Source organism: Salmo salar, chromosome 01, assembly GCF_965601325.2.
Source record: "Salmo salar chromosome 01, fSalSal1, whole genome shotgun sequence".
Taxonomy (NCBI): domain Eukaryota; kingdom Metazoa; phylum Chordata; class Actinopteri; order Salmoniformes; family Salmonidae; genus Salmo; species Salmo salar.
In genome coordinates, this window is record NC_138291.1 from 174,255,373 (window position 1) to 174,280,854 (window position 25,482).

Below are 25,482 nucleotides of genomic sequence, written 5' to 3' on the forward strand. Positions count from 1 at the left end.
GTATTATTTTCATGTGCTTATGTACATTTCTCCACTAGTTATTTAGCTATAACTTGTATGTTAATATGGAGACAGAATTGCTAGCTTGTATGCTAAGACTGGTTTCGTTGTCATTCCTCATGCTGAAGGCTATTTGGCCTGTTTCTATAAGTCTGCTCCCTTGTGGACCTTTAGTTGCCGTTTCCTTTGTAAATCAATGGTGCATTTATAACCATCATGGGTTATAAATGATTCCAATAGCAGTTTGTTACTTCATTGTAATATTGTTTATTACTATATTTTAATTACTTATCATTCCTCTCTTCATTCTGTAATTGCAGACAACCACACACACACATTTAGAACCCCCTGTGAATATAATTGCCATTAAAAACACCATAACTCTAACTGGAATTGCTAACATCTTACTTACCAAAGAATGAGGCCAGCTTTTGTATGACAAGCAACATTTAGTGAACGTACACTCCATTACACCACCCCCTACACAATCCCTTTATCCATCCGATAACATTAAGGTGCAGTTTCTCTGAAGAATTAGAGTGAAGAACTGTATGTAACAACAACAAAAAGTTCATAACAGAGTTAGCTTCCATTTGTTCAAGTATACGGTTGGTGCTCCACTATGGCATATGAACATTATGAGGTTTACCCTAGGATAAGCTTTCCAAATCCGAGTGGGGAAAATACAAAACTCACCCAAGATCAGCATCTCGGGGCAACTTTACCTTACAATAATGTAATACATTTAAGGAAAAATACCACTAACTAGTTTCATATTTGTTTCATTAGTCTACTGTTGATACGGTCCCAAAATGTTTTACGTCAGCAATCAAGTTTAAGATACAAAATTATTTTGAAAGTTGTATCTTAAACTTGATTGCTGACGTAAAACATTATTGGACCGTATCAACAATGGACTAATGAAACAAATATGAAAATAGTTTGAGTGGTATTTCCCTTTATGAGCCAGGGAACAAATGAACTCCCTAATCCCACCCAAATATCCACATGGGCCAAGAAAATTCAAAGGGCCTAAAACAGTCGCCACAATAAATCGCTTCCCTGCTTTTACACGTCAAATAATTCCATCCAGATTTCCCCTCCCCCTCAAAAACATATAATGAATACAGGACATGATTTGTGCATTTTCCCAGAATAATATATACTATATAGAATGTATAGTGTTCAAACAGAGGGGTGAGAATGGGGAGGGAGGGGAAAATGTTTAGGGAATCATTCAGTAACATTTGTCAGTCAAATGCTTCACTCTCTGGGGAATTATGCTGCAGAAAGTCTGATCACATGATTATCTATTGATAACTCTCCCACAGACTTCTTACCGTTGTACTGTTCTACTTTGAAGCAAGCTACGCACACATTATTTATAATCAAATTATTAAATTGGGTTGCTTCTGTGTTCTACATATTAATTGCATTTAAACAAAAAATTAAATATGAGTGTATTTTACGCTGAGAACAGTGCTTAAATTGTTCAAACTACAATAGAAACCCCAAAATAAATCAACCTAAAAAGAGGAAATAACAAAAGATGAGTTATCAGAACAGTACATGAGAACAAGGCTGTGCAAGGCTAGCTCAGTCCTACTGAACTACCAAAAAAACTAATAATTAAATCAACATAAAATAACCAAAAATATTTCTGCACCATCATGTTGAAGGAGGACAGTTCTGAGGTGAAAGTCAATGCCCTTAAAAAAAAAAAAGTCAGAATGATTAGGGTTAACATGTTTGTGGAGGGAGCAAAACTAACGTAAACATCCAAAGAAGCAATCTAAATTGACATGAAACTCCCACTAAAAGAAGAGAACGTGCAGTTAAAGTAGAAAGAAAGACATTAGCTTGAATTCCCCAGAGACTGCTCCCTGTGCAAACCAGACCATGAGAGTTGGACACTGTATGCCGTCTCCTGCATCTCTCTGAACCGTACACAATGTATACAAAGGCTTGTGCCGGGTCGTAATCATCAGGGCACTCAACAGAAGGTTGAAACATTTTGCGTCGGAAAACTAAAATTTGCATTTCATAATGGACAAGTCCAAGTCGTCCCACCTCCCTGTTTCTGTCCATTTTCTTCCATTTGGTGACTAATGAACACGACCCAGCTTCATTGAGGGACAGACCAACCAAGTAGTGGCATAACTACATGAAGAACTGTCCTGCCACATTGGCCACGCCCAGGACAATGAGGAGGCTGTGGAAGATGGCCGAGGGCCAGCTGAGCTCCCCTCTACGCTTCTGGGAGATCATGTGGACTAGAGAGGGGAAGACAAAGACCAGGGCCAGGCCACACGTCGCCCCTGAGTACCTGGGAGTTGAAACAGAGAGAACAGATCTATATGGACTGAGCAAGAGAAGGTGAATTAGATTAAATTCAAAGAGGGGGCGTTATTTTACTGTGAGACTATGGGCTAAGCGTGTGTGAAAATAAAAAGTTAGTGTCAATCGTGCATTAATGTCAATGGGGGAATTTGAAGGATAATTTCAAAACCAATATCTCAAGGATTTTGCCCTACATTTTTATTTTCCATTTGCAAGGAATACCTTGTTTTTGATTCTCTTTATCAACAAAAATCTTCATAATTTCTCATTTACCTATCTTAGCAGCCATCTTACCTTATAATGGAGCCAATGTTGGGGTAATACTTCGCCATGCAGACACCAGTGCCAACGATGAAAATGTTCAGAGTGAAAACGTGGAAGAAACTAGGGGATAAAGAGATGAAGAATTGTAACATTTTGTAGAAAGCTTGTTTTAACCATTAAAGCTTCAACACACAAGACTGGCCCCTCTTCCAATGAGGGGTACATTAGCTGGGGTAAAGACTGCAACTGATAAACATCACCTTTTCACACTAGAACTGCCATAGGCCCCCGTGCCGTTAGATGTTGTTGGATGACTTTTCCTATATATCGTTGTATTTTACATTGTTATAAAGATTGACAGCTGAGCAAAGTATTGAGCCTATTTACATTTTTTCCCCCCCTCACATCTATCTTAAAAAAAGGGTAGGAATGTGCATCTTTAAACACATTCATTTACCATTCTAAATTCAAATCTGCTGCTGATGATCTCACGGAGGTGGGCCTCTCTGAACTGGAGCTGAATGTGTGTGTGTCTAAATGATGTATGTACAGTCGTAGCCAAAAGTTTTGAGAATGACACAAATATACATTTTCACAAAGTCTGATGCCTCAGTTTGTATGATGGCAATTTGCATATACTCCAGAATGTTATGAAGAGTGATCAGATGAATTGCAATTAATTGCAAATTCCCTCTTTGCCATGCAAATGAACTGAATTCCCCCCCCCAGCTGACATCATGTCAGTGATTCTCTCGTTAACACAGGTGTGAGTGTTGACGAGGACAAGGCTGGAGATCACTCTGTCATGCTGATTGAGTTTGAATAACAGACTGGAAGCTTCAAAAGGAGGGTGGGGCTTGTTCTTCCTCTGTCAACCATGGTTACCTGCACGGAAACACGTGCCGTCATCATTGCTTTGCACAAAAAGGGCTTCATAGGCAAGGATATTGCTGCCAGTTAGATTGCACTTAAATCAACCATTTATCGGAACATCAAGAACTTCAAGGAGAGCGGTTCAATTGTTGTGAAGAAGGCTTCAGGGCACCCAAGAAAGTCCAGCAAGCGCCAGGACCGTCTCCTAAAGTTGATTCAGCTGCGGGATCGGGGCACCACCAGTACAGAGCTTGCTCAGGAATGGCAGCAGGCAGGTGTGAGTGCATCTGCACGCACAGTGAGGTGAAGACTTTGAGGATGGGGCCTGGTGTCAAGAAGGGCAGCAAAGAAGCCACTTCTCTCCAGGAAAAACATCAGGAACAGACTGATATTCTGCAAAAGGTACAGGGATTGGACTGCTGAGGACTGGGGTAAAGTCATTTTCTCGATGAATACCCTTTCCGATTGTTTGGGGCATCCGGAAAAAAGCTTGACTGGAGAAGATAAGGTGAGTGCTACCATCAGTCCTGTGTCATGCCAACAGTAAAGCATCCTGAGACCATTCATGTGTGGGGTTGCTTCTCAGACAAGGGAGTGCGCTCACTCACAATTTTGCCTAAGAACACAGCCATGAATAAAGAATGGTACCAACACATCCTCCGAGAGCAACTTCTCCCAACCATCCAGGAACAGTTTGACGAACAATGTCTTTTCCAGCATGATGGAGCACCTTGCCATAAGGCAAAAGTGATAACCAAGTGGCTCGGGGAATAAAACATCGATATTTTGGGTCCATGGCCAGGAAACTCCCCAGACCTTAATCCCATTGAAAACTTGTGGTCAATCCTCAAGAGGCAGGTGGACAAATAAAACCCCACAAATTCTGACAAACTCCAAGCATTGATTATGCAAGAATGGGCTGCCATCAGTCAGGATGTGGCCCAGAAGTTAATTGACAGCATGCCAGGGCAGATTGCAGAGGTCTTGAAAAAGGGTCAACACTGCAAACTCTTTGCATCAACTTCATGTAATTGTCAATAAAAGCCTTTGACACTTATGAAATGCTTGTAATTATACTTCAGTATTCCATAGTAACATCTGACAAAAATATCTAAAGACACTAAAGCAGCAAACTTTGTGAAAATTAATATTTGTGTCTTTCTCAAAACCTTTGGCCACGACTGTACTATGTAGGCACCTGATCTGAACCATAAGGGAGACTAGGCATCTACCACCCAATACAGCCCCCCCCCCCCCCCCAACTAATTAAACTTGTCATCTTCGCAGATTAAGGGTTTGAGCAAGTAATGTATAATTTACAAATTAGCAAATGACATAACGAATGAATATACACTGAGTGTACAAAATATTAAGAACACCTGCTCTTTCCATGAACTAGACTGACCAGGTGAAAGCTTTGATCCCTTATTGATGTCGCCTGTTAAATCCACTTAAAAATCAGTGTAGATGAAGAGAAGGAGACTGCTTAAAGAAGGATTTTTAAGCCTTGAGATAATTTTCACACTCAACAGTTTTCCGTATGTATCAAGAATGGTCCACCACCCAAAGGACATCCGACCAACTTGACACAACTTTGGGAAGCATTGGAGTCAACATGGGCCAGCATCCCTGTTGAACGCTTTCAACACCTTGTAGAGTCCATGCCCCGATGAATTGAGGCTGTTCTGAGGGCAAGGGGGGTGCAACTCAATATTAGGAAGGTGTTCTCAAAATCGAATGGTTTTCACCATTTGGAAGTTCAGTGAGCTTCTTTTTTCTCCTCCTGCTTTGGCCATGCAGGCAGTCCGCCTCGCAAATTGATTGTGATCTTCGTTATGAAATTATATATATTTTTTTAAATTCAAAACTGGACCCTGTATATCTAAAAATGACCATAAAACACAGATTGTTTAAAGCAAAACTACCAAAACTATTGCCGATGGTGGACCTGATGAAACAAATAAAAATCTACTGTAAGCCCGTTCAGCAGGAATAGATGAGTGGTCTCTGGTAACTTCATTTTATTATGGTAAAACACCATTTTCAACAGCATATAGATGGCAAATTACATAGGTTGTCACTCAACTAATAAAGCCTAATATCGAACAAGCCATTTTAGCATTTTAAAGCTGAAGGTGCTGTGCAGAAGTTCAAGATCAGAACAGGCCGACACTAACATTACCTCAGGCCGGTCAGCACGAAGCTGGGCACAGTGCAGCAGTTTGACTAGGCTACTGATATTACCTCAGTCTGATCAGCACGAAGCTGGGCCCAGTGCAGCAGTTTGACTAGGCTACTGATATTACCTCAGTCTGATCAGCACGAAGCTGGGCCCAGTGCAGCAGTTTGACTAGGCCACTGATATTACCTCAGTCTGATCAGCACGAAGCTGGGCACAGTGCAGCAGTTTGACTAGGCTACTGATATTACCTGGGGTTGTTCAGCACACAAAATGACTTGTAGATCAATGACTGTCAACACAGTTACATGCTTAGTTCATCACTGGAGAAGACGTCACAGAAGATAAAAAAGGTTATTTTCGTAAGGTAATATCAGCAAAAAACATTTGAGTGAATCGGCGATTCATAACGTCTGAATCGATTTTCTGACCGATGCAGTCATTTTGATGAATCATTACATCCCTATTAAGGAGCCAAGACAACGGGCAGCTGGGTGTTGGTGCCACTATGATACATCCATAGGCGAGGATGTTTGCTAGCAAGCCATCAATGTGAATAATATCTAGCAAGCTAAGTGAAAGTAGGGAAAGAAGAAACGCTGATGAGCATTCTGACTGAGTCACCACAAACATGTCTGCCTGCTGAGGACAGTAAACAGACACACCCCTCCACGCATTGCTACTAATCTGCAGCTGTTTTGTTCTATAAACCTGCAGGGACATTGGTATTTTGCCAACAACTACATCGGCATAATAAAACCCTTCAGTTTTTTTCCATTCACAAGCATCAACTGTGAGTTTACCGATACGATCGCGAGCATCAACTGTCAGTTTACCGATACGATCGCGAGCGTCAACTGTCAGTTTACGGATACAATCACGAGTATAGCCAGGTTGTCACACCTCTAATAACAAAACAGTACATTCATCTGATTTGTAGGCTAAAAGGACACTGCACCCGACAGCCAGATCTTTAACAGGTGCTTGGAGGTTGAGAAGCCCAGCAGTTCTAGTGTTAAAACAATATGTGTTCCTTGAGAATGGTGTACAGTTTTTTGAATTCTCTAGGGTTTCTCAACTCCGGTGTCTTGTTTTGTACACTTTGTACAAAATAATAAAACGCAGAACTACAGGATGTTTCTTAACATAACTCTTTATTAACTAGCTACAACTACGTTAGCCTATCTCCAACCACGATCAACTGAATATGACCTAACCGTCTGGGTGGTCTTAACCAATCACCGCACAGTATGATACGGCGGTAAAATGCATCCAATTATAATTCAGTATGTATTCACATATGAATATTACATCCCCCTTCTTTTAAACAAAATACAAATGTTTTACATATTCTAAGCTTTTGTTTTGGATACATGCTCTGTAGTTTGAACTCAAGGTAAGTAACCATTTATATTGCATAATACACCAACTGAATCAACAGACTCTGAAACAATGATCCAACTTTTCAAACAAGGGATTCTCAGCAACTCAGCTTTCACTGTAGAAATGACATCTTAACATTTCAAACAAATACAATACCAAAACATGTCAAGTGAACTTTCAATAACAAGTTTACAGTCTGGAACGCTTTTAGGGCAGCAATCCTCCTACACCCTTTGACATTTCACAGGTCGAGGACAGCTCTGGGCTTGACCTCTCTTCCTGACCTTGTGCGATATGATGTTGAGCATGCTTCTGTGTCAGTCAACAGCTCTTGTGGTGTTGCAGGTAAGTGTGGTGTATGTTGTGCTGTGTGTGTGTTTAGTCCATCATGTTCTCTTTCAGGGGAACAGTTCATCTCATCAGTGTGTTGTTCTTTTGTGTTCAGTAAGTGACGACGATTGCAGCGGTACACTGCTCCTTCTGCTGTGCGGACGTGATATGAACGTTCCGTGTCAGCTGGCTGGATGACGACTGCTGGTTTCCAGAGGCCATGCTCCTGGATTCTAACTGACTCTCCGTCGATCAGTGGTGGCAGTGGTCTAGCTGACCTGTCGTAGTATCGCTTTTGTTGTTGTTGTCTCTGTGCACGTTTTTCATGCATTTCCTTGTAGCTGACAACCTCAGGTTGCAGCTGCTGGTTGGTGCTGGGAAGGGTTGAGCGAAGTCTGCGGCTCATCAACAGCTGGGCTGGTGATTTGAAGTTGTCAACTGGAGTGTTGCGGTATTCAAGGAGACTGAGGTAGGGGTCTCTCGTCTGCTTTTGCTTTGTCCATGAGTGATTTAGCAATCTGCACAGATTTTTCAGCAAGGCCATTACTTTGAGGTTAATGTGGGCTTGTGGTGACATGTGTGAACTCCCATGCTTTTGTGAAGGATTCAAACTCATTTGATTTGTAACAGGGCCCATTGTCAGATATTAAAGTCTCTACAATGCCATGCCTGGCAAAGGCTGCTTTCAGCTTGTGTATCACAGCTGCAGATGTGGTGCTGTGAAGCTTGTCGAGTTCGAAGTATCTGCTGTAGTAGTCCACTGTTACGATGTAGTCCTCGTTGTTCCAGGTGAACAGATCGGTTGCCACAACCTGCCAGGGTCGGTCTGGGATACAGTGAGGTAACATTGGCTCTTTGGTGTTTGAGGGGCGTCTTTCAAGACAGATGGTGCATCTACCAACAATGTCCTCTATTTGTTTGCACATTCCAGGCCAAAACAAAATGTCCCGTGCTCTCTGTTTGCACTTTTCCATGCCCATGTGTCCAGCATGGATCTTTGTCAAAATCTCTTCTCTGAGACTGGTAGGAATAATGATTTTCTCTCCTTTGAAAATTATTCCGTTGATCTGTGATAGTTCATCACGATGGTTCCAGAACTCTGAGATGCTCTGAGGGCATTTTCTCCTCTCCTCAGGCCATCCATCCTGTATGACTTTCCTCATCTGTGTGAGTTGTGAGTCCTTGTCTGTTTCTGCTTGGATCTCCTTCAGTTTTGTGTCACTAACTGGTAAGTTGCTGTACACCGTGTGCACTTGCATGTCCATGCCCTCACTGAGGCTGCTGTCCTTGTAGGTAAGAAACTTCCTGGAGAGTGTGTCTGCGACAGGGATGTCTTTGCCTGGACGGTGAGTGATTGTGAAGTCGTATTTTTGTAGTTGAAGGATCATTCTCTGTAGCCTTGGCGGGGCTGCAGCTAGTGGTTTCCTCATGATTGACTCAAGGGGCTTGTGGTCGGATTCCACAATGACTTGTCGTCCATATACGTACTGATGGAAACGTTTACATCCGAACAGAATGGCATAGAGCTCCTTTTCGATTTGAGCGTAGTTGATTTCACAGTCTGTGAGAGATTTGGAAGCGTAGCCGATGGGCTTTCCTTCTTGCAGTAGCACTGCACCTAGTCCATACTTCGACGCGTCCACTTGGAGTCTGAGCTCTTTGTTGGGGTCGTAGTAGGCAAGGATTGGTCCTGGTTCTCTCGTGATCAAGTCTTTCACATTCTGGAAAGCAATGTCGTGTTGCTTGTCCCAAAGAAACTCACTGGACTGCTTTAGCAGTTGACGCAGGGGTGCATTAGCATTGGAGAGGCTGGGTGCGAACTTGGCTAAGTAGTTGACCATGCCAAGCACTGTTTCCAGCTCTGCACGGTTCTTTGGTGGCTCCATTTCTTTTATGGCTGAGATCTTCTGTGGATCTGGCTTGATTCCATTCGCTGTGAGAAGATGTCCGAAGTAGCTGACCTCTGTAGCGCTGACTGTGCTCTTCTCGGGGTTGAGCCGGACTCCTCTCTCACGGGACCTTTGCAGCATCGCGCGGAGGTTTCTGTCGTGCTCCTCTTTGGTTCGACCATAAACAAGGATGTCGTCCACAATTGCCACAACTCCGTCGAGGCCTTCATATACTTCGTCAATCTTTCGCTGAAACTCGTCTTGGGCTGAGATAATCCCAAAAGGCAGGCGACGGAACCTGTAGCGTCCAAACGGTGTGTTGAATGTAGTGAGCTTAGATGACTCTTCTGTGAGCTTGATAGCCCAGTAGCCTGATCTAGCGTCCATGACACTGAAGTAGTGTGCTCCCGCTAGCTTGTGCGTGATACCATCTAGCGTCGGTAAAGGGTAATGGGGCCGTTTGATAGCCTTGTTCAAGTCTCTTGGGTCGAGGCATACTCGGAGCTTGCCTGTGCGTGGTTTCTCCACCACCACTAACGCGTTTACCCAGTCAGTCGGTTCTGTAACCTTGGTGACTATGTCAGATTGCTCCATGCTCTCCAACTCTTTCTTCAGACGGGCACGGAGAGCAAGGGGAATCTTTCTCGGTGGGTAGACCACAGGGGTTGCGTCTGGGTCAAGGTGAATGGTACATTCTCCTGGGAATAATCCTATTCCTGTAAAGACATCAGCAAACTCCTCCAGTACATTTTCTGTCTCTACTGGTGCTGTTACTGATAAAACTAGCTTGATGAGGTCCATGTCTAAACATGCTTTAAGACCTAGCACTGCAGGTGCTCTAGTGTCAACAACGTAAAAGTCCAACATCATGTCACTTTCTTTGTATTTGCATTTGAAAGTGCATGTGCCTTTTACTGGGAGCTGTTCACCACCATAACCAGTCAGTCTGCGCATGGTGGGCTGTAGCTCGCACTCAGATGTCAAGCTGCGGTACTTATTCAGAGGAATAATGTTTACTTGTGCACCAGTGTCTAGTTTGAACTTTAGCTTTGTGCCTTGTGTTCCTATCTCAATGTCAGCAAAGGCTTGCTCTGTCTCTGATATGTGACTTTTCTGTGTCACTGAATCAATAAACAGTTCATCATCATTTGACTCTTTGATTGACATTTCATCTTCACTCACTGTGTGTGTACTGTTTTTCCACGGTAAGCTCTGCACACTTTTGCAAAGTGATTCCATTTACCACATTTAGTACACCGTTTGCCTTTAGCTGGGCAATTTCCTTGTTCGCCATGCACTTTGTATCCACAATATCCACATGTTTTGGGGCGTTTTGAGTCTGTGTCGCTCTGTTTTGGAGTTATGTCTCTCTCCGTTCTGAAACACTCTCTCTGGGCACCGGAGGTGTGCTTTGATGTCTGCCTGACTGCGTGCACTGCTTGTTCACGTGATGCGCTCGTGCTGCCGCGCGAAATGGTTTTCATCTGAGCCTGTGCTAGCTCGTGAGATCTGGCTATGTCGATAGCTTTGTCCAGCGTTAGCTCAGACCCAACATTCAGAAGTTTCTCTCTCACTCGCGGTGAGTGTATTCCAAATACAATACGGTCCCTGACCATCTCATCCTTGTTTGCATAATCACAATCTTTCACAAGCAGACGCAGCTCAGTCACAAACTGTTCAAAAGACTCGCTAGCTCCCTGTACTTTCTCATGGAATTTGTACCTAGCAAAAATTGTATTAGTCTTCGGCACAACATATGCTTCAAAACGATCGTAGTATGTTTTCAGTACCTTTGATTCAGCCTCGGTAAGTGTCCATGTGTTGTAAATATCTCTCCCTTTTTCACCGATCCAGAGGAGCAGGTAGCTACATTTTTCCTCTTCTCCTCTTTCCTTCAGAGGACCCGTGAACATTAGCTCCACATGCTGTTTGTACTTACGCCATGCATCAGGTAAGTTTGTAGACTCCCAGTCCATTCGAGGTGAAGGAACTCCAGAAAAATCCATCTTTTAAGACCATTTACTCTGACACCATGTCTTGTTTTGTACACTTTGTACAAAATAATAAAACGCAGAACTACAGGATGTTTCTTAACATAACTCTTTATTAACTAGCTACAACTACATGTTAGCCTATCTCCAACCACGATCAACTGCCCATGACCTAACCGTCTGGGTGGTCTTAACCAATCACCGCACAGTATGATACGGCGGTAAAATGCATCCAATTATAATTCAGTATGTATTCACATATGAATATTACACTCCGGTTTCAGGGTTGAGTCATCTTGGGCAGCGGTCCCCAACCCCTGGTCATTTGGTACCGGGCCGCAGAGAAATAATAAATAACTTACATTATTTCCGTTTTATTTATTAAATGAGTCTGAACGATGTTTTATTTTGAAAAGTGACCGGATTCCCTCTGTTACATCCGGTCTATGACTCACGCTTGTCTTGGTCACGTGATACGTTGCCGCTAAAATTAAACCCACAAGCTAGCAAAATGAGTAAAAAAAACAAATGTCTTTGGAAAGTTTCTTTGTTTATTTATTTTACCTTTATTTAACCAGGTAGGCAAGTTGAGAACAAGTTCTCATTTACAATTGCGACCTGGCCAAGATAAAGCAAAGCAGTTCGACAACATACAAAAACACAGAGTTACACATGGAGTAAAACAACATACAATCAATGATGCAGTAGAAGAAAAAAAAAAATAAGACTATATACAATGTGAGCAAATGATGTGAGATAAGGGAGGTAAAGGCAAAAAAAAAAGCCATGGTGGCAAAGTAAATAAAGTATAGCAAGAAAAACACTGGAATGGTAGATTTGTACTTTGAAGAAAGTTCAAAGATAAAATATAAATAATATGGTGCAAAGGAGCAAAATAAATAAAATAAATAAATACAGTAGGGGAAGAGGTAGTAGTTTGGGCTAAATTATAGATGGGCTATGTACAGGTGCAGTGATCTGTGAGCTGCTCTGACAGCTGGTGCTTAAAGCTAGTGAGGGAGATAAGCGTTTCCAGTTTCAGAGATTTTTGTAGTAGGTTCCAGTCATTGGCAGCAGAGAACTGGAAGGAGAGACGACCAAAGGAGGAGTTGGCTTTAGGGGTGACCAGAGAGATATACCTGCTGGAGCACGTGCTACAGGTGGGTGCTGCTATGGTGACCAGTGAGCGGAGATAAGGGGGGACTTTACCTAGCAGGGTCTTGTAGATGACCTGGAGCCAATGTGTTTGGCGACGATTATGAAGCGAAGGCCAGCCAACGAGAGCGTACAGGTCGCAATGGTGGGTAGTATATGGGGCTTTGGTGACAAAACAGATGGCACTGTGATAGACTGCATCCAGCTTGTTGAGTAGGGTATTGGAAGCTATTTTGTAAATGACATCGCCGAAGTCGAGGATTGGTAGGATGGTCAGTTTTACGAGGGTATGTTTGGCAGCATGAGTGAAGGATGCTTTGTTGCGAAATAGGAAGCCAATTCGAGATTTCACTTTGGATTGGAGATGATTGATGTGAGTCTGGAAGGAGAGTTTACAGTCTAACCAGACACCTAGGTATTTGTAGTTGTCCACAAATTCTAAGTTAGAACCGTCCAGAGAAGTGATGCTGGACAGGCGGGCAGGTGCAGGCAGCGATCGTTTGAAGAGCATGCATTTAGTTTTACTTGTGTTTAGGAGCAGTTGGAGACCACGGAAGGAGAGTTGAATGGCATTGAAGCTCGTCTGGAGGGTTGTTGACACAGTGTCCAAAGAAGGGCCAGAAGTGTACAGAATGGAAGTGTACAGAATTGAAGTGTACAGAATTTGTGAAGTGGAAAAGGCCCAGTGAGGAGACAGAAGAGCCTACGACTTCCAAGAAAAAGCAAGCTGCATTTAACAGACAATACCAGGAGTCCTACTTAAAATATGGATTTATCGCGACAGGTGATTCCCGCTCTCTAATGAGGCAATGAAGCCTTCAAAACTGCTTCGCCACTTGAAGACCAAGAACCCTGCATTAAAGACAAGCCGTCGGAGTATTTTGAAAGAAAAAAGCATGAACAAGAAGGACAGAAGCAATTACTGAGGGCCACCACATCAACAAATGCGAGCTCACTGAGAGCATCATATTTGGTGGCTAATCGTATTGCTAAGGCTAAGAAGCCATTCACCATTGGTGAAGAATTGATCCTGCCCGCCACTGAAGAAATTTGCGGTGAACTTCTAGGAGAGGCTGCGGTTAAAAAGAGAGCACAGGTGCCTCTTTCGGCTACCACCATCACTCGGCGCATTGAGGAAATAGCAGAGGACATTGAGACAATTGTTGGAGAGGATTAATACATCACCGTGGTACGCACTCCAGGTTGACGAGTCTACAGATATTAACAAGGGAATACTACTTGTTTATGTGCGATATCTTTAATCAGGAGGATGTGCATGAGGATATGTTATGTGCGCTATCGTTGCCAACCAAAACCACAGCCGCAGAACTATTCAAGTCGCTGGATGATTATATATCAGGAAAACTGAAATGGTCCTTTTGCGTCGGCATATGCACAGATGGAGCTGCTGCCATGACCGGACGGCTGTCTGGTTTAACTACTCGGATTAAAGAGGTTGCACCTGAATGTGAGTCTACGTATTGTGTCATTCACAGGGAAATGCTGGCTAGCCGAAAAATACCACCGGCACTTAACAGCGTATTGAATGATGTCGTTAAAGTTATTAACCACATCAAAGCACACGCCCTTAACTCGCGCCTGTTCGAGCAGCTTTGTGAGGAGATGAACGCGGAGCACAGACACCTTCTCTTATACACAGAAATAAGATGGTTATCCCGAGAGAGATCGCTGGCCAGAGTGTTTGAATTACGAGAGCCGCTGCAGAGATTTCTCTCAGAAGAAAAGTCACCGCTGGCAGCACATTTCAGAGACGAGGAATGGGTCGCAAAACTCGCTTACTTGTGCGACATATTCAACCTGCTCAATGAACTCAATCGGTCACTTCAGGGGAAAATTAAAACTGTCTTCAAGTTGGCAGATAAAGTAGCTGCATTTAAAGCCAAACTGGATTTGTGGGGACGGCGCGTGAACAGGGGTATATTTGACATGTTTCAAACATTCGCGGGGATTTTGGAAGAGGCTGAGCCTTCATTGTCCCAGCTGGTGCACAATCACCTGTCTTTGCTTTTAAAATAGTTTGAGTGCTACTTCCCAACCACAAAAGACCCACGAACTGCCAAGGAATGGATCCGCGACCCATTTGTCAACAAACCAGGTGAATCCAGCATGTCTATGCAAGAAGATCAACTGCTGGAGATCGCAAATGACGGCGGCCTTAAAAGTATGTTCCAGACAACAACTCTGCCGGTGTTCTGGATTAAAGTCACGGCAGAATACCCTGAGATTGCCACAACAGCACTGAAAACCCTGTTGCCATTTCCGACATCCTATTTGTGTGAAGCGGGATTTTCTGCAGTGATAGCAACCAAAACAAAATTACGGAGTAGACTGGACATAAGCAACACACTTCGGGTGTCATTGTCTCCCATTACTCCTAGATGGGACCGTCTCGTTGCAGAGAAACAAGCTCAGGGCTCCCACTGATTTAGCGTTATGGTGAGTTGTATTTTTCATGCACTTTATATTTGTTTTTGTGTTGCATCTTATTTTTAAGGCATGTTTAAACGTTACCATAGCGACCAGAGTGTGAGGAGCAGAGAGGATGTTACTCATGTTATGTTGTTGGTGCGATGTTACGAGGACGCTGCTAATAAAGTTGCATACAAGTACACAGTGGATTCACGTTTATTATTATATTTAAAAAATACCACAGTTTTTATGCCGGTCGTATCATTTTATTTTGTGTATTTATCCGCCACACCTTAAAGGCCGGTCCGTGAAAATATTGTCTGACATTAAACCGGTCCGTGGCCCAAAAAAAAGGTTGGGGACCGCTGATCTAGGGTTTCTCATCCACTATGGGACAAGGCTAGGGCCGGTGGGAGTAGTTGTTACCTGGGGTAGTGTTTGCCGAAGACCTGGCTCATCATCTGGACACGCACCAGGTAGCCCAGCAGGGGGTAGACAGTGGTCATCTGGAAAAGCAGACAGGTCCGTGCCACAAACACCAGCACGTCACTGCTGGGGAAGTTATCCAGGAAGTTCTGTAGTAAACAGACAAAAGACAGAATGTCAGAAGGGTGGCAACTGTCATTTCATAACTCCAAACTTAAAGGAGTAGGGTGAAGTTGCCCCGAGACACTGATCTTGGGCCAGCTTTGCATTTTCCCCACTAGATGGTTATGGTTAGGATTGGGGAGGGGAGGGGAAGCTGATCCTAGATCTGTACCTACGGGAGACCACCCTGGAACCAACTCAGATACTTGTAGTCATATAGTGTGTGTGGACACCTGCTCGTCAAACATCTCATTCCAAAATCAGAGGCATTAATATGGAGTTGGTCCCCCCTTTGACACTATAACAGCCTCCACTCTTCTGGGAAGGCTTTCCACTAGATGTTGGAACATTGCTGTGGGGACTTGCTTCCATTCAGCCACAAGAGCATTAGTGAGGTCAGGCACTGATGTTGGGCGATTAGGCCTGGCTCGCAGTCAACGTTCCAATTCCTCCCAAAGGTGTTCGGTGGGGTTGAGATCAGGGCTCTGTGCAGGCCAGTCAAGTTCTTCCACACAGATCTCGACAAACCATTTCTCTATTGACCTCGCTTTGTTCCCGGGGGCATGGTCATGCTGAAACAGTGAAGGGCCCCAAATTGTTGCCACAAAGTTAGAAGCACAGAATCATATAGAATGACGTATGCTGTAGCGTTAAGATATCTCTTCACTGGAACTAAGGGGCGTAGCCCGAACCATAAAAAAACAGCCCCAGATCATTATACTTTACAGTTGGCACAGTGTATTCGGGCAGGTAGCGTTCTGCTGGCATCCGCCAAACCCAGATTTGTCCATCAGACTTCCAGATGAGGAAGCATGATACATCACTCCAGAGAACGCATTTACACTGCTCCAGAGTCCAATGGAAGCGAGCTTTACACCAGTCCAGCTGACGCTTGGCATTGCGACACTTCGCGGCTGAGCCAGCTGTTCCTAGACATTTCCACTTCACAATAACAGCACTTACATTTGACCGGGGCAACTCCAGCAGCGCAGATATTGACAGTGCCATGTTGAAAGTCACTGAGCTCTTTAGTACGAGCCATTCTACTGTCAATGTTTGTCTATGGAGATTGCGTGGCTGTGTGCTCGATTTTATATACCAGTCAGCAATGGATGTGGCTGAAATAGCCGAATCCACTAATTTGAAGGGGTGTCCACATACTTTTGTATATATAGCGTAGACATGAGAGTTAAGACATAAATGCTAGAGGTAAAGTCAAAGAAGAGGGGAATATCCACTCTGCTCTCCTCCAGGTCTTGGAGGTTTAAATTGTGTTGTCCAGTTCCTGTTATTTATGACGTACATAAAACCCTCTCTCTTCAAAAGTGAAGTGAAAGCCTTACTGGTTCAATGCAGTCTTTTGACAGAGGAGGGGAGGGGAACGCAGCAAAGATCAACACTCCCACGTATAGGTACGTCAGTCCCACCAGTAGGTAGGCCACGGACAAGTCCCGCACCTGAAATCACAACACAACATTGTTTATTTCATGACAGAACACAATAGACAACAGAGGCTGGGTTTCTGTACAGTACTTTGTGACATCAGCTGATGTAAGAAGGGCTATATAAATACATTTCTTCATTATACAAAAGGAAACTTTTTGTCGTTGTTGCTGACAGTGTTCAACCCCCGCACACAACAGGCTGGGTGCAGCACAGGGTCAGCCGCAGGAGGAAAGTAGGTTAGGGGTTAAGTGCCTTGCTCAAGGGCAACAAAACCACACTCAAAGACTATTCTTCACAGCACTGTTGGTGACCAGGTTATGCTCAGAGTTCAAAGTTTGGCAAAAAAGACAATTGTAGTCTATTTTATCAGGTAAAGGAATTGCTCAAAATCGTCAGGACAAGCACATGAGGCGTCTAAAGTTTGCCTCCAATAGTAACGGTAGTGAGACTAGTGAGTGAATATACTGGGGGTTGTGGGTAAGAGAGAAAAAAAAAAAAGGTAAGTTAAAAGGAACAGGAAACAGAGACTGCAGCCACAGACTTAATGGAACAATGGGAAGTGCACCGGGCTCTGGTCAAAAGTGCAGTAGGGAATAGGGTCCCATTTGGGACGTACGATTAGTCTACTCCATAATGCTGACAAGCCACTTCTTTTCTCTCAACAGTGGTTTTCAGAACAAAAAGCCCTGACACGGTGTGACTAATGTAAAAAAAGCCTGTTCAGCAAAAAAGTAAAAATAAAAATAGACGGTAAAAATGTGTGTGGTCAAATGTTAATGGTTAGTCATACATAACACCAGCAGTCTCAAGCTGAATGTAGTTGGAGAAAATAAGTGGTTAACGGCCCAGTGAGACCAAACGCTACAGAGCAGTTAGGCATCGCAAAGCTCTCTCTGTGTGGGTGCATCTTCCAAACAGCATGCACAACGTCACATTGGCTGTTAGCCTATCCAGCAAGACGATCCGTCCTCCAATTGGTTACTGCGCGGTCACGTCACTGCTAATTTGGCTAAACTTTGGACTTTGAGCTCATAGTCGCTAACAGTCATGTCTTGTTCACCCATTGGAAATAATAAATTGCATTTGTAGACTGTTTTCATTTACAGACATTAATCACAAAGCTCAGAGGAGGTCAGAGGAGCACAGTGAACAGGTGGTAGTGTTGGGGTTCAGGAGGTCAGAGGAGCACAGTGAACAGGTGGTAGTGTTGGGGGTTCAGGAGGTCAGAGGAGCACAGTGAACAGGTGGTAGTGTTGGGGTTCAGGAGGTCAGAGGAGCACAGTGAACAGGTGGTAGTGTTGGGGGTTCAGGAGGTCAGAGGAGCACAGTGAACAGGTGGTAGTGTTGGGGGTTCAGGAGGTCAGAGGAGCACAGTGAACAGGTGGTAGTGTTGGGGTTCAGGAGGTCAGAGGAGCACAGTGAACAGGTGGTAGTGTTGGGGTTCAGGAGGTCAGAGGAGCACAGTGAACAGGTGGTAGTGTTGGGGGTTCAGGAGGTCAGAGGAGCACAGTGAACAGGTGGTAGTGTTGGGGGTTCAGGAGGTCAGAGGAGCACAGTGAACAGGTGGTAGTGTTGGGGTTCAGGAGGTCAGAGGAGCACAGTGAACAGGTGGTAGTGTTGGGGGTTCAGGAGGTCAGAGGAGCACAGTGAACAGGTGGTAGTGTTGGGGGTTCAGGAGGTCAGAGGAGCACAGTGAACAGGTGGTAGTGTTGGGGGTTCAGGAGGTCAGAGGAGCACAGTGAACAGGTGGTAGTGTTGGGGGTTCAGGAGGTCAGAGGAGCACAGTGAACAGGTGGTAGTGTTGGGGGTTCAGGAGGTCAGAGGAGCACAGTGAACAGGTGGTAGTGTTGGGGGTTCAGGAGGTCAGAGGAGCACAGTGAACAGGTGGTAGTGTTGGGGTTCAGGAGGTCAGAGGAGCACAGTGAACAGGTGGTAGTGTTGGGGTTCAGGAGGTCAGAGGAGCACAGTGAACAGGTGGTAGTGTTGGGGTTCAGGAGGTCAGAGGAGCACAGTGAACAGGTGGTAGTGTTGGGGGTTCAGGAGGTCAGAGGAGCACAGTGAACAGGTGGTAGTGTTGGGGGTTCAGGAGGTCAGAGGAGCACAGTGAACAGGTGGTAGTGTTGGGGGTTCAGGAGGTCAGAGGAGCACAGTGAACAGGTGGTAGTGTTGGGGGTTCAGGAGGTCAGAGGAGCACAGTGAACAGGTGGTAGTGTTGGGGTTCAGGAGGTCAGTAAGGTATGTGGGCGCCAGTCCATTGACTGGCCAACTAACTCACGTTGTTCTCCTGGTGTAATGGAGACATAACCGCTAGCGTGGCCAACTAACTCACGTTGTTCTCCTGGTGTAATGGAGACATAACCGCTAGCGTGGCCAACTAACTCACGTTGTTGTCCTGGTGTAATGAGACATAACCGCTAGCGTGGCCAACTAACTCACGTTGTTCTCCTGGTGTAATGAGACATAACCGCTAGCGTGGCCAACTAACTCACGTTGTTCTCCTGGTGTCATGGAGACATAACCGCTAGCGTGGCCAACTAACTCACGTTGTTCTCCTGGTGTCATGGAGACATAACCGCTAGCGTGGCCAACTAACTCACGTTGTTGTCCTGGTGTAATGGAGACATAACCGCTAGCGTGGCCAACTAACTCACGTTGTTCTCCTGGTGTAATGGAGACATAACCGCTAGCGTGGCCAACTAACTCACGTTGTTGTCCTGGTGTCATGGAGACATAACCACTAGCGTGGCCAACTAACTCACGTTGTTCTCCTGGTGTAATGGAGACATAACCGCTAGCGTGGCCAACTAACTCACGTTGTTCTCCTGGTGTCATGGAGACATAACCGCTAGCGTGGCCAACTAACTCACGTTGTTCTCCTGGTGTAATGAGACATAACCGCTAGCGTGGCCAACTAACTCACGTTGTTCTCCTGGTGTCATGGAGACATAACCGCTAGCGTGGCCAACTAACTCACGTTGTTGTCCTGGTGTCATGGAGACATAACCGCTAGCGTGGCCAACTAACTCACGTTGTTCTCCTGGTGCTTGTTGCTCTTCATCAAGGTGATGATGCAGTTGTGGATGAAGAAGGCCAGGGTGAGAACACCAGTCAGCTGAGGGAACAGCAGCCTGAACTCTGGGGGGTGGACACACACACACGTACGTTACCAAGTTAGTTGCATAAATTAACTTAGAGCAAATAAGGAGGGGTCTGTCATAAGGAGGGGTCTGTCAAAAAACTTGACATGTTATCCTATTGATTTGTAAAGGCCTGACCCCAAACTAAGGTATCAATCTCCCCAGACATACAAATTGAACAGGAAGAGATCCCCCAACTGTCTGCAAACACTGATTAAGATAGCATTGTTGATTAACGGGCAGAGAATATCCAAGGTATTTTGGGGTCAAAGTTGTGGAAAAATCACTGGGCCGCCTCATCGTAAACAATAACATCATCGTGACTCATCATTATCGGCACCTATTTGTAGACAATTACATCATCATCATCCATCACCATTGCCACCTTTTTTTGTAAACGATGACAACATAATCACCATTGCCACCTTTCTTTCATAAACAATTAAAATCATAGTCATCATAATAATTTACCTGGGACGTAGAACTGAGTGGATTCTAACCAATGGAACTCCAGGTGAAAGCCCAGACGAATAGCCTTCAGTGTGACCAGGATGATAAGATAGACCACAGATATGGTACCTGGGGGGGGGGGGGGGGGGGGGTGTCGATAGAGATCAATAAGGCAATAGAAGTCATACAAGGCAGCCAGAAAACAGTAACACATAGCACGTCACCAAACAATAACTCACGTCAACCCGTTCACTTCACTTTAATAAAAAGCTGACTGCTTTTTCCAGAGTCAAGCCATTGTTTGCATGCCTCATTGATAACCATGAGCAAATGATTTCTACTTTCACTAGCCATAGCAAAAAAGCTTATATCATTGAACTGAGCTTTCATTAACGATAGCTAGACAATAAAAATACAAAACTTGGGGAAAATCCATAATAGCTCCTCACAAACATAATGAATTTATAAAATGCATAGATTGTATACCTTTCTCCCAAAGTGTACAGTTGAACAGTCCCTTGGTGGAAACTCACTCTAATGCTTACACCTAACCAATGCTTTTAAACCATGAAAGGGAAAGTGCAAAAGAACTGGGACTTAGCTTCAGTTAGCATAGACCAGCTCTTAATTCTGGTCCTGGGGACGTCGCTGTTTTTGCCTTGACACACCTAATTCCTCTACTCAAAGGTTTGATGAGTTGATTATTTGAGTCAGGTGTGTAGTGCTAGGGGGAGGATACTAAAATGTGTACCCCTTTGGGTCCCCGGGACCAGGATTGAGAAACACTGGCATAGGTGGTTCCTCCAGTCCTTACCCAGGAAGGTGAAGCGGGCGAAGAAGGAGGCAGAGCGGAAGTTGAGCAGCGGCAGCAGCAGGATAATGAGGTAGAATGGGATGGTGTTGGTCTTGCTCCACCAGCGGTCGAACACCGCTGTGTCTGACGTGTCGTTGCCATAGTAGTAGTAGTTGTTGTTGTTCAGGTAGAGGCCGCTGATGCCGCTGCTGCAGTTCCCTTTGTGGTCCCCTGTGTCGGGGAACGGGCAGATCACTGGGGAAGGCAGATGGGTGTTAGGGAACGGGCAGATCACTGGGGAAGGCAGTTAGGACAGGGTGAGGGTGCGGTACTCTAGGACAGGGCGCGGTACTCTAGGGCGAGGGCGCGGTACTCTAGGGCGAGGGCGCGGTACTCTAGGGCGAGGGCGCGGTACTCTAGGGCGAGGGCGCGGTACTCTAGGGCGAGGGCGCGGTACTCTAGGGCGAGGGCGCGGTACTCTAGGACAGGGCGCGGTACTCTAGGACAGGACGAGGGCGCGGTACTCTAGGACAGGACGAGGGCGCGGTACTCTAGGACAGGACGAGGGCGCGGTACTCTAGGACAGGACGAGGTACTCTAGGACAGGACGAGGGCGCGGTACTCTAGGACAGGACGAGGGCGCGGTACTCTAGGACAGGACGAGGGCGCGGTACTCTAGGACAGGACGAGGGCGCGGTACTCTAGGACAGGACGAGGGCGCGGTACTCTAGGACAGGACGAGGGCGCGGTACTTTAGGACAGAGTTTAGTTTGCCAATGGTTGGCAAAAGCACAACCAGATCTGGGACCAGGCTAGAGGATGGTGACTATAGAACAAAACACTTTTGCACATCTGAACGTATCGTGATGGAACACCTAGACAGATGCGTAGAAGATTCAAAAACGAAAGTGAAAAGTTGTTTGTTTTGCAAGTATACACAGTGTGCGGCAGTCATTTACATGACTCAGTCTATGGGAGAGCGGAGCGAACCAGAGCAGCCTATGGGAGAGCGGAGCGAACCAGAGCAGTCTATGGGAGAGCGGAGCGAACCAGAGCAGCCTATGGGAGAGCGGAGCGAACCAGAGCAGCCTATGGGAGAGCGGAGCGAACTAAAGTAATCTGATATCCGACCATGCTGCAGTTGCACTATCAAAATAGGAACAATAATGTAATACAAGTTAAGGCTTGATGGGAGATTGGATAGTGATACATAAATTACACATGAAGAACGAGTCTCACCTCTTTCTGACCCGTTGGTTCCAAACTCTGTATCTGACATGCTGACATTATGCGCATAGTCTGTAGAAGGTAGAAACAGATTAGCAGCAGTTCAAGATGAGCAAGATAACATTTTAGAAATCCTTTGGTGTGTGAATACGGGTGAAACACTAAATGATGGTTCAATTCTACTTCTGAAAACGTAAATAACATCAAGTTTGTATAGTTCTCTAAACTCGGTTGTGATTATATGTTATATTTTGTGTAATTGAGAATATAAATTACAGTACACAAATGTATTTAGTTTATAGTTATATAGGATGACTTACTGTAGATTCATTTATAGAGTTTATAGAGGATCTTACTGTAGATGAATTTGCCCGTGTTGAAGAGGAAGTTGGACATTAGGACCCAGTAGACCACCATAGCACCAATGAGTGACACCATGGAGAACAGCAGACTGGACCACTGGCCAAACTTCCCAAAGTAATATTTACACACGTCAGGGAACTCCCAGTCTGACGTGTCGATGTACGCTGCAAAAACGGAGACAAATAGGATGTGTTTAAAGTCAGTAACAGGGGTGGACAATGAAAGGGTCCCCGAGGGCCATTGTCTACTGGTTTCCCATACATTCAGGTTTTATTTTTTATTTTTTATTTTTTTTTGGGGGGGGGGGGGGGGGGTGTTCACCATCTTGGCCTGGCAAAGTAACCAAGGGTGTTCAATGGCGTGAAACAATCACAACAGGTAGAAAAGTAATGTGTACAGCTGACATGGCTCACAATTCTACATGATAAACATTTATACCTGATCTGCACAACACATTTCTATCTGAAAGTTCAGTAAAGTCACCCCCTCCTGAACAGTCCCCTGGTACTATGTGATTTTAGCATTCAGTGCTATAGAGACAAAAGCAGCAGGGTTGCGTTCAGTACGGTGTGCAACGTCAAATTCAACGGAAACGGTACTGAACGACCAGTTGAAGAACGTTGCGATTATGGTAACCCATAGGGAAGTGACCATATGGAGTGCTGCACGCGTTGTCCGATTTTCAAAATGGTCACACCCATATTGATCAGGCCACACCCACCACACAGGAGCAAAACGTACCTCAAAGGCTGTGAAGAAAGGTGTGCACCGTTTTGGGGAAACGCATCGTTCAGCAAAAACCGCCCCGTAATATAGCAAACGTTGAAGCCAACTGAACGCACCCCAGGGTCGTGTACCTCTGGCATACAGATATACAGTGCATTCGGAAATTATTCAGACCCCTTGACTTTTTCCACATTTTGTTACAGCCTTATTCTACACACAATACCCCATAATGACAAAGCAAAAACAGGTTTTTAGAAATGTTATCAAATTTATTACAAATAAAAAAATTGAAATAGCAAATTTACTTAAGTATTCAGATCTTTTACTCAGTACTTTGTTGAAGCACCTTTAGCAGCAATTTCATCCACGAGTCTCCTTGCGTATGACGCTACAAGCTTGGCACGCCTGTATTTGGGGATTTTTCTCCCATTCTTGTCTGCAGATCCTCTCTAGCTCTGTCAGGTTGGATGGGGAACATTGTTGCACAGCTATTTTAGGTCTCTCCAGAGATGTTCGATCGGGTTCAAGTCCAGGCTCTGGCTGGGCCACTCAAGGACATTCAGAGACTTGTCCCGAAGTCACTCCTGCATTGTCTTGGTTGTGTGCTTAGGGTTGTCCTGTTGGAAGGTGAACCTTTGCCCCAGTCTGAGGTCCCGAGTGCTCTGGAGTAAGTTTTAGTCAAGGACCTCTCTGTACTTTGCTCCGTTCATCTTTCCCTCGATCCTGACTAGTCTCACAGTCACTGGCGCTGAAAAACATCCCCACAGCATGATGCTGCCACCACCATGCTTCACCGTAGGGATGGTGCCAGGTTTCCTCCAGATGTGACGCTTGGCAGTCAGGCCAAAGAGTTCAATCTTGGTTTCAGAAGTCCAGAGAATCTTGTTTCTCATGGTCAGAGTCCTTTAGGTGCCTTTTGGCAAACTCCAAGTTGGCTGTCATGTGCCTTTAACTGAGGAGTGGTTTCTGTCTGGCCACTCTACCATAAAGGCCTGATTGGTGGAGGGCTGAACAGATGGTTGTCTTTCTGGAAGGTTCTCCCATCTCTACAGAGGAACTCTAGAGCTCTTTCAGAGTGACCATCGGGCTCTTGGTCACCTCCCTGACCAAGGCCCTTCTCTCTCTCGATTGCTCAGTTTGGCCAGGCGGCCAGCTGTAGGAAGAGTCTTTGGTAGTTCCAAACTTCTTCCATTTAAGAATGATGGAGGCCACTGTGTTCTTGGGGACCTTCAATGCTGCAGAAATGTTTTGGTATCTTTCCCCAGATCTGTGCCTTCGACACAATCCTGTCTCAGAGCTCTACGGACAATTCCTTTGACTTCATGGCTTGGTTTTTGTTCTGACATCCACTGTCAACTGTGGGACCTTAAATAGACTGGTGTGTGCCTTTCCAAATAATGTACAATCAATTGAATTTACCACAGGTGGACTCCAATCAAGTTGTAGACACAGCAAGGATGATCAATGGAAACAGGATGCACTTGAGCTCAATTTCAAGTCTCATAGCAAAGGGTCTGAATACTTATGTAAATAGGTATTCCTGTTTTATATTTGTTATAAAATTGGCACAAATTTCTAAAAACTAGTTTTTGTTTATTCATTATGGGGTATTGTGTGTAGATGAGGGAAAAAAATAATTTAATACATTTTAGATTAAGGCTGTAACGTAACAAAATGTGGGAAAAAGGAAGGGGTCTGAATACTTTCCTCATGCACTGTTATAGAACATGTACTGTAGGCTTGTAAAACAGTAAAGTACTGTCCCACATGTGACCGGGGGTAAACTGCCCAGCTATGACATTACTCAGCGCACCATGCCCCCAGGTGCTAACAGTAGCATGCAGGTGTGACAGCAGCCTCATCGACACTGGGCAACTGCAGACAACTGCTACTCTACAATGTTCTACAGACAACAGCT

General features: G+C 44.9%; 1 protein-coding gene across 1 annotated transcript in view; it reads right to left on the reverse strand.

The window, feature by feature from the left end:
- Positions 1-251: 251 nt before the first annotated feature.
- The window catches only part of slc38a9 (solute carrier family 38 member 9), a 42,632-nt gene continuing 17,401 nt past the window's right edge, over positions 252-25,482 (reverse strand). The window contains exons 7-15 of the mRNA XM_014144643.3: positions 22,832-23,002; positions 22,488-22,547; positions 21,270-21,503; positions 20,477-20,584; positions 19,897-20,003; positions 16,766-16,879; positions 15,261-15,409; positions 2,635-2,724; positions 252-2,326 (exon numbers count right to left, since the gene is read on the reverse strand). Of these exons, the coding sequence (XP_014000118.1) occupies positions 2,161-2,326; positions 2,635-2,724; positions 15,261-15,409; positions 16,766-16,879; positions 19,897-20,003; positions 20,477-20,584; positions 21,270-21,503; positions 22,488-22,547; positions 22,832-23,002 (1,199 nt within the window). The 3' untranslated portion in view covers positions 252-2,160. The remainder of the gene's footprint in view (positions 2,327-2,634; positions 2,725-15,260; positions 15,410-16,765; positions 16,880-19,896; positions 20,004-20,476; positions 20,585-21,269; positions 21,504-22,487; positions 22,548-22,831; positions 23,003-25,482) is intronic.